At 49.2% G+C, this 9,701-nt stretch overlaps 1 protein-coding gene across 1 annotated transcript in view; it reads left to right on the forward strand.

The window, feature by feature from the left end:
- LOC136788832 (ATPase family AAA domain-containing protein 2-like) overlaps positions 1 to 9,701 on the forward strand; it is a 35,830-nt gene that overhangs the window by 16,792 nt on the left and 9,337 nt on the right. Inside the window, exons 7-9 of the mRNA XM_066987542.1 lie at positions 934 to 1,093; positions 1,432 to 1,563; positions 8,810 to 8,938. Of these exons, the coding sequence (XP_066843643.1) occupies positions 934 to 1,093; positions 1,432 to 1,502 (231 nt within the window). The 3' untranslated portion in view covers positions 1,503 to 1,563; positions 8,810 to 8,938. The remainder of the gene's footprint in view (positions 1 to 933; positions 1,094 to 1,431; positions 1,564 to 8,809; positions 8,939 to 9,701) is intronic.

A 9,701-nucleotide genomic window follows, 5' to 3' on the forward strand; every position in this document is an offset into this window, starting at 1 on the left:
ATGCCACCACGGCTTGCTCATGAAAAGGCTTTGATATGTAGGCATGTTAGAGCACTGAAAAGCACAGAGATCTTTCTTTATAATTACAAACAGTATTTACAGGACTATGTTAGTGAAGTCTGAAGCTCTTTATTGGACTGTCAGTTTCTGTGGGAACAGGAGTAGAAGCAGCAGTTTGTAAAAGAAGTTTTGAGATTCTGTTCTCTGTTTCATCTGGAACTCCTCAATATGAGATCAGCCTGAAGTGCTGTGTGTTTTCTTTTTCCTCCCATTTGCTGCTTAGGCCCCTTTTTCTCCTTTCATGTAATCAAAAAGTCTAAACTAGGGGCATATACTTCAAAGACAGATGTAACTGGAATATGCCCGCGTATCAGCAAAGTCCTGTTCACGTAGGCATGCGCTGACTTTTCTTCCCTTTTCCTCCTAGGTTCTTGAGGTGTGAAACATCTAGACAAATACATATGTCCTCATGCAAACTAGTCATTAGGCGCCTCTTACGGTCTGAGTAAAGAAATGAGCACCCCTGAGCCCAGTTATCTCATTCTAAAGCAGATGCCTGGAATAGACGCCTCAGAGGTGCAATTTGTGCGCCTTTTTCTCAATGTCAACAACAAAGAGAATGTCGGATGGCTTACTCAGATTTCATTGCTGTGATTTTTCTGAAGCAAAGTGAAATGACTCTCTCACCCTCGGTGTTCCTTCTCTACTATGCTTCTGACCTCCCTACTTCATTTTTTCTTCTCGTAGCAGCTGTAACGCCAGTTGAAAGAGCCCTTCCATTTTTGAGAAGCGAAGTGGTTAATTTCAGCATCTTCTGATGCGTCACAAGTATTCAGGGTTTTAAGAAGACATTTATTGAAAGTTTTCCAAATGATTTTGGTAGACAGCGTGCAAGTGTAAGAAAACCTCTGAACACATCTATTTGATTGGCAGGTACCTGGTTATGCAACAGTCATTAAAGAGGCAATGGACCTTTCACCAGTTCTCAGTAAAATTGACTCGCCCCAATACCTAAGTGCAGGAGACTTTCTGAAGGATATTGATCTAATCTGTAACAATGCCTTAGAATACAACCCAGATCAAAGACCTGCAGGTGAGGATGTGCTTTTTATGCCTAGTTTAAAAAATCTGTCAGATGTATAGATGGATAAATGCTGTGTGTGGACAGTAGCCTTTGGATGGATTAGATGATTTTGGATATCCACAGAGAACATTTCTTACCGGGTTGTAAATATTTCAGCATTTTGCTACTTGGGCATGGAATTGGGATCTAAGTGTTCACAAGGAACATCTGCTTTTTGTTTTATTGGGGGGTGTTTGTTTTCTGTCTCAGTTTCAAATTTGTATGGAGCAGTGACGTTAGCTGGAAAGAAGGGAGAAGCCAAGTATTTCTCAGTGAAGATGATAACAATTCTGTCTCTGTATTTGTAGAAAGAGATTGTTTTGCAGGTACAGGATACTTCATTGAGACTGTATTCTACATAAACAGAAAACCTGACTGAAGACATTTGTGTCATTCCAGATTCTTAGACACTTCAACTGACTCCTACTGGACATTCTCAGGTAGGACAGCAACAGATGAGTGTTGAGAACACTGTGGAAGCTTCCACAGAGCCAGACAATGTAGTTATTGTGGATCACTATGAGCTCAAAGTATGTCTAATTCCAAGTTTTTGTAATACTCAAATAGGACATATTCTTGCGACCTGTACAACTGCAAATTAAGTCATTTGTTAAGCAATGCCAGTTAAAACAGTTAATTGGAAGGACATTTAGATTGTGAAGTAATTCAACCTATAATGCACCGTGACTGTTTAGTTTCCACACCTCGTGTAGATTTCTGTAGGCTACCGTTTGCTTTTGGTCAACTGTAGCTGAGGAGACAGTTTCTTTGCCTAATTTTTAAGGTAAAAGGCCTCGTTGAATTTTAAAATACCGCACTGATGACCTGCTTAGTACTATTGGTTATGATTGTTGTTTTAACAATTTTTATGATGGGTTTGAGGGCTTTTCTTTGGGGATGTTTATTATGTATTTAATTTTTTTTGCATGCTTTGATGTATTAGGAACCTGAAAAGGATCTTTATTTCTTGCAGTGATGATTTTAAACCTGAAGATAGCAGGTTGACATAAACTAGCTAGTCATGGATAAGCGACTACTTTTCTGAAATTCCTTCAAAATGCAGTATTAGGATTTCCCATTGTTGTGGTTTAACCCAGCCGGCAGCTAAACACCACACAGCCGTTCGCTCACCCTCCCCCCTCCCTCTCAGGGCTGGGGGGAGAAACGGGAAAGTGAAGCCTGCGAGCTGAGATAAAGACAGTTTATTAAGACAGGAAAATAAGAATAACAATAATAATAATGATGATAATAGTATTACTAATAATAATGTGTACGAAACAAGTGATGCACAATGCAATTGCTCACCACCCGCTGACCGATGCCCAGCCTATCCCCGAGCAGCCGGCCCCCCCACCCCGGCCAGCCACCCCTATATATTGTTTAGCATGACGTCAGATGGTATGGAATCCCCCTTTGGCCAGTTTGGGTCAGCTGTCCTGGGTCTGTCCCCTCCCAGCTCCTGCTGCACCCCCAGCCTGCTCGCTGGCAGGACAGAGTGAGAAGCTGAAAAGTCCTTGGCTTGGTGTAAGCACTGCTCTGCGACAATTAAAACATCAGCATGTTATCAGTGCTCTTCTCATCCTAATCCAAAACATAGCACCCTACCAGCTACTAGGAGGAAAATTAACTCTGTCCTAACTGAAACCAGGACACCCATCCATACTATTGCAGTGTAATAAGGGTTTGCCAATCCCTCACGGGAGGAAGGTGGTTATCCTAGGCTCCAGTGGGGGAAATGGGTAAGAGTGGCCCTAGGTACGTGAGGAAAAAGGTTCCTTTGCATGAGTTGGAGAGGGCATGAGTAAGGACCATCTTGAGTGGAGAGCAGAATGAGGGAAATTAGAAATTAGAACGAGGAAATTAGAATTTAGGAAAATTGCTAGGAGTCATGGAGGTTGGCCCAAAACAGATTAGGACTGCTGTTTCTGTGCTGCATGAATCCTGTGTGGGGAGATTATGAGCAGATAAGAATCCTCTTTGGTAAAGGGGCTTGTCAACACAATTTTTGTCACATCCTTAAGCTGTGACCTAATTTGTAGAGGCGATACTAACTTTTTAAAGGTGTGTTCCTAAGGAAGCAGATTCCAGGTTTCTCTGTTGTTCGTGTCTGCCAATATATATGGAAAAGCCATAGAGGTTTTTCACAGAGTCAGCTAGGTAAACCTCAAGAAGTAGCTGGATTTTTGTTGTTGTTGTTTGCTCCTTTGTCCTCGAACTTGATGAACTTGCCGAGGCGACCGGCTCCGGGGCAGACGCGTGCTGCAGCGGAGCGCGGGATCGGGACAGGCAGGGCTATTTTTCGGGCATCGAGCCTACGTGAGGGAGCCGCCAGGCACCGGCAGCCCTCGTGAGGGAGGCTGACGAGGCGTAGGCGGAGCCAGCAGCGTCAGCGACAGCTCCTCCCCCCGGCCGTTCAAAGGCAGCCCTTAGGGAGCGCGAGCGACCAGGAGCGCGGCGAACAGGGAGTGACACGGGGGGAGTGACGCGGCAGTTAGCGAGGCAGTGAGCGCAGGCAGGGCGGGCAGGCAGGGCGGAGCGCTCACACCCGCCCATAGGGACAACTCCTCCAACGGCACTCTCCCGTCAGCTGGGCTGCGATGGTCTCCACCAGGCACGGTGCTTTCTCTAGGAAGTCAGTACACACCCAGACCGACTGCCCGTCCAAACACGCGGCAGTTCAGGTCTCCGGATGCGGGGAGTGTCTGAGCCTCTTGCTGCCATCGGCGGGAGGCAGAGAGACTGCTTGCGTGAGGTGCGAGCAGGTGGACGACCTGGTCCGCATGGTGGCGGAACTCAAGGAGGAGGTGCAGAGGTTGAGGGATATCAGGGAGTGCGAGCGGGAGATAGACTGGTGGAGCGACTCCCTGCAGGACCGGAGGGAGAGGGACCAGGGTGAGACGCTCCAAAGGGGGGTGGACCCCCTGCCCTGTCGCCATCGGGCAGAGGGAGGGGACCTGCGAGTTGAGGAGGAATGGAGGCAGGTCCCTGCTCGACCTCGCAGGAGATGCCCTCCCCTTCCGGTGCCGCCTTCCCAGGTGCCCTTGAACAATAGGTTTGAGGCCCTGGAGCTTGAGAGACCAGTGGGTGAGGATGAGGTAGGAAGCCTACCCGGGAGGATGCCTGAGGTGAGGAAGTTGACTCCACGCCTCAGGACTGCCTCCACCAAGAAAGAAAGAAGGGTGATTGTTGTGGGCGACTCCCTCCTCAGGGGAACGGAGGGCCCTATTTGTCGGCCTGACCCCACACGTAGGGAAGTCTGCTGCCTCCCTGGGGCCAGGGTCAGAGACATTACCAGGAAGCTTCCAAACCTGGTTCGCCCCTCTGACTATTACCCGCTTTTGATAGTCCAGGCTGGCAGTGACGATGTTGAAAAGAGAAGCCTCAAGGCTATCAAACAGGACTATAGGGGGCTGGGACGATTGGTGGAGGGAGCGGGAGTGCAGGTGGTGTTTTCATCTATCCCTATGGGGGAAGGGAGAGGCACGGAGAGGACACGGAAAGCTCGCGTGGTTAATAGGTGGCTCAGAGGCTGGTGCCAGCACAGAAATTTTGTTTTTTTTCACCATGGGGAGCTTTACTCGGCACCCGGCCTGACGGCCCCAGACGGGTCCCTATCTCCAAGGGGAAAACGGATCCTAGGCCAGGAGCTGGCGGGGCTCATAGAGAGCGCTTTAAACTAGGGAAGAAGGGGGACGGGGCTCAAACAAGGCTTGTTGGAGCTGTGCCAGGGGAAACAATGGCTAGGCCGGGGAAGAAGGCGATGGCCCAGCTGAAGTGCATCTACACTAATGCACGCAGCATGGGTAACAAACAGGAGGAGCTGGAAGCCATCGTGCAGCAGGCAGGCTACGACTTGGTTGCCATCACGGAGACGTGGTGGGACCGCTCCCACGACTGGAGTGCTGCAATGCCTGGCTATCGGCTCTTCAGGAGGGACAGGCAGCACAGAGGGGGTGGTGGCGTGGCTCTCTACATTAGAGAATCTTTCGATGTTGTGGAACTCCAGGCTGGAAATGATAAGGTTGAATCCCTGTGGGTTAGGATCCGCGGGAAGGCCGGCAAGGCTAGCATCCTGGTCGGGGTCTGTTACAGACCGCCGAACCAGGATGAGGAGACGGATGAGGAGTTTTATAGGCAACTGACAGAAGTTGCAAAATCGTCGGCGCTTGTCCTCGTGGGGGACTTCAACTTCCCGGACATATCCTGGAAACACAACACGGCACAGAGAAAGAAGTCTAGGAGGTTTCTGGAGAGCGTGGGAGATAGCTTCCTGACGCAGCTGGTCAGTGAACCTACCAGGGGTGGTGCCCCGCTAGACCTTCTCTTCACAAAGAGAGAAGGACTGGTGGGAGATGTGGTGGTTGGAAACTGTCTTGGGCAGAGTGACCACGAAATGGTAGAGTTCTCTATTCTTGGCGAGGCCAGGAAGGGGACCAGTAAAACTGCTGTATTGGACTTCCGGAGGGCTGACTTTGAGCTGCTCAGGACGCTGGTTGGCCGAGTCCCTTGGGAGGCGGTTCTGAAGGGCAGAGGAGTCCAGGAAGGCTGGGCGCTCCTCAAGAAGGAAATCGTGATGGCACAGGAGCGGTCCGTCCCCACGTGCCCAAAGACGAGCCGGCGTGGAAGAAGACCGGCCTGGCTCAACAGAGAGTTGCGGCTTGTGCTTAGCAGAAAAAAGAGGGTTTATAATCTTTGGAAAAAAGGGCGGGCCACTGAGGAGGACTACAAGGATGTAGCGAGGCTGTGCAGGGAGAAAATTAGAAAGGCCAAAGCTCATCTGGAGCTCAACCTGGCTACTGCCGTTAAAGACAACAAAAAATCCTTCTACAAATATATCAACGCGAAACAGAGGACTAAGGAGAATCTCCATCCTTTACTGGATGCGAGGGGAAACCTAGTTACTAAGGATGAGGAAAAGGCTGAGGTGCTTAATGCCGCCTTTGCCTCAGTCTTTAGCGGCAATACCGGTTGTTCTCTGGATACCCAGTGCCTTGAGCTGGTGGAAGGGGATGGGGAGCAGGATGTGGCCTTCGCTATCCATGAGGAAATGGTTGGCGACCTGCTACGGAGCTTGGATGTGCGCAAGTCGATGGGACCGGATGGGATGCACCCGAGGGTACTGAAAGAACTGGCGGAGGAGCTGGCCGAGCCGCTTTCCATCATTTATCGGCAGTCCTGGCTATCAGGGGAGGTCCCTGTTGACTGGCGGCTAGCCAATGTGACGCCCATCTATAAGAAGGGCTGCAGGGCAGACCCGGGGAACTATAGGCCTGTCAGTTTGACCTCAGTGCCAGGAAAGCTCATGGAGCAGATTATCTTGAGGGTCATCACGCGGCACTTGCAGGGCAAGCAGGCGATCAGGCCCAGTCAGCATGGGTTTATGAAAGGCAGGTCCTGCTTGACGAACCTGATCTCCTTCTATGACCAAGTGACGCGCTTGGTGGATGAGGGAAAGGCTGTGGATGTGGTTTACCTTGACCTCAGTAAGGCTTTTGACACAGTTCCCCACAACATTCTCCTCAAGAAACTGGCTGCTCGGGGCTTGGACTGGCGTACGCTTCGCTGGGTTAGAAACTGGCTGGGTGGCCGGGCCCAGAGAGTTGTGGTGAATGGAGTCAAATCTGGTTGGAGGCCGCTCACTAGTGGTGTCCCCCAGGGCTCGGTACTGGGGCCGGCTCTCTTTAATATCTTTATCGATGATCTGGATGAGGGCGTCCAGTGCACCCTCAGTAAGTTTGCAGATGACACCAAGCTAAGTGCGTGTGTCGATCTGCTCGAGGGCAGGAAGGCTCTGCAGGAGGATCTGGATAGGCTGGAGCGATGGGCTGAGGTCAACTGCATGAAGTTCAACAAGGCCAAGTGCCGGGTCCTGCACCTGGGGCGCAACAACCCCAAGCAGAGCTACAGGCTGGGAGATGAGTGGCTGGAAAGCTGCCTGGCCGAGAAGGACCTGGGAGTATTGGTTGATAGTCGGCTGAATATGAGCCAGCAGTGTGCTCAGGTGGCCAAGAAGGCCAACGGCATCCTGGCCTGCATAAGAAGCAGTGTGGCCAGCAGGTCTAGGGAGGTGATTGTCCCCCTGTACTCGGCTCTGGTGAGGCCGCACCTCGAGTACTGTGTTCAGTTTTGGGCCCCTCGCTACAGGAAGGACATGGACGTGCTCGAGCGAGTCCAGAGAAGGGCGACCAAGCTTGTGAGGGGTCTGGAGAACAAGTCTTACGAGGAGCGGCTGAGGGAGCTGGGCTTGTTCAGCCTGGAGAAGAGGAGGCTCAGGGGCGACCTTATCGCTCTCTACAGTTACCTTAAAGGAGGCTGTAGAGAGGTGGGGGTTGGTCTGTTCTCCTGCGTGCCTGGTGACAGGACGAGGGGGAATGGGCGAAAGTTGCGACAGGGGAGTTTTAGGTTGGATGTTAGGAAGTACTTCTTTACCGAAAGGGTTATTAAGCATTGGAACGGGCTGCCCAGGGAGGTGGTGGAGTCACCATCCCTGGAGGTCTTTAAAAGACGTTTAGATGTAGAGCTTAGCGATATGGTTTAGTGGAGTACTTAGTGTTAGGTCGAAGGTTGGACTCGATGATCTTGATGTCTCTTCCAACCTAGAAATCTGTGATACTGTGATACTGTGAACTTCTTGATCAGCGTGCAGCCATCTACATGGCAGCAGTTAGGTACAGTTTCACATGGGACCTCGACCTTTCTCAGATTTTCCTTTTCTGTTTACTGCAGCTGAAAGCGCTCTGGGTGTTTTCCGTGTGTTTTATCTCCATGTTGTATAGAATGAAGTTGAGGGGAATACTCAGGTTTTGTGCTAGGTGGTCTGAGGCAGGCAGAGGCAGAGTTTGATGGTAAGATGATGAGCAGCAGTATTTCCAGGGCGCAGTAGTATTTCCGTTTGGCATGGCTGCTCTCTAAAGCTACATACTCACAGTCTCACAGCAATAGTGAACAGCTGTAGCGGTGGAAGAAGGTGCTGCCACTAGCTTGTCACTGTGGCTGTGCCAGAGATTATCATCTCTGCATCTTTGGTAATAGAAACGACTGTGTGAGAGATTGGTAATTGCTACAAGCAGTCTCTACTATTTATCCAGCCCTGAATTGAAAGGTAGGATTGAACTAACTAGTCTAACTTTGCTTTGGGTGCTTGAGCAATCTGTTCTGCCAGCAGAGTTGTAGGCATGGTACACATTTGGCTAAAGGGTAAAGGGAATCGCCTAAGGATGCTTCCTTCTCCAGCTGGCACAGCTGTATCTACAAGATCTGTAGCCCAGCTTCAAAACATGCTTTTTACAGCGCCCTGTGCTGCTGCAACGGCTTCTCTAGTGAAATGCAACAGTGGCTTTGCTGTGGCAGCAACTATCCTACAAAGAGGATCGTGTCATTCCCTGCTGCTTTGGAAGCAGCTGACTTGCAATTATGACCATAGATGTGATAGATTGATTAGTAATAAAAGATTGTCTGAAATGTAAGCCTTTCCTTTCTCTGAAGTATGAAAAATGAACTCATTTTCTCCACTGAAATCACATGGGATATTTAATCTGTTCTCTGAAGCGTCACATTTTATTTAAGAGCGTAAGAAAAGTAGGATGTCACTTGTTACTGTTGAACCTCTGGAAACATAAAGAGCGTATTCAAAGGATCTCGTGCTCTTGTAAGGTTATTTGTTTTTTTCCCCATTGTTTTCTTCAGAAACTGTTGCACACTGTCATTGAGCTAACTAAGGGATTTGACGTATTTCACTTGGAAAAAGTATATGGCACGATTAATCAATGTATTTACAAACATCGGGAAGACTATGACAAAACCGATTTGGTGGAGGTAATTTTTGGTTTGTGTTATAGCACTTTCTGTCACCGTTCTGCAGTATTTGTGCATTCTGGCTATCACGGTAATTTAGCATTGCTCTTTACTGCTTAGTTGTCTGTGCACAGACAAAAACACAAGTCAGACTTTTTCGTTTCAGTCTGGAAGACGTTTATCCGTATTGCAAAACCATTGTTGTACTTGGCATAATTGTTGGCAGTTTCAGCAGGAGAAAGCTTGAACTCGAAGACAGTGGGTTCACCCACACAGCCCTTTCAAAGCAGTTAACCTTAGTCTGTCAGTAGTTTTTCTTGGGGGCGGGAGGGCCATGAAGGGAAGGTGCTTTTCTAAGTCTTTCGCTTCCTCTCTCTCCCTCTACGGCCAGTCAGGCATGGCAATACTTCGTAGTCGTTCCATCCTTGGAGAGAAATTGAAGTATATAACAAGAGTTTGAGACTTCTCTCTAGTCACACTCTAATCTCTTTTTAACTAATATGCTTGACCATCTGTAATTTGGGAGATTTCTGCCTGTGCCAGTTTTACACTAATGAGTCAAATTCTCTGGTCTCTTCCTGTAAAAGATGCTTTCCGAGTTGTCAGAACTCAGCAGAAATCTGCATGAGGCATCCGTGGTCCAAGTCAGGTGTTCCCAGTGTACGTTGGCTATTCAGTCTTCTGATTCAAGATCCTTGAACCCATTTGTCTTGGGGTCGCTTGTGCTTGAGAACAGATAAAAGTTGTTATGCCTATCTGTCTGCCCTAAAAAGAGAGTGCCTCT

This window comes from Anser cygnoides, chromosome W, assembly GCF_040182565.1.
Source record: "Anser cygnoides isolate HZ-2024a breed goose chromosome W, Taihu_goose_T2T_genome, whole genome shotgun sequence".
Classification (NCBI taxonomy): Eukaryota; Metazoa; Chordata; class Aves; order Anseriformes; family Anatidae; genus Anser; species Anser cygnoides.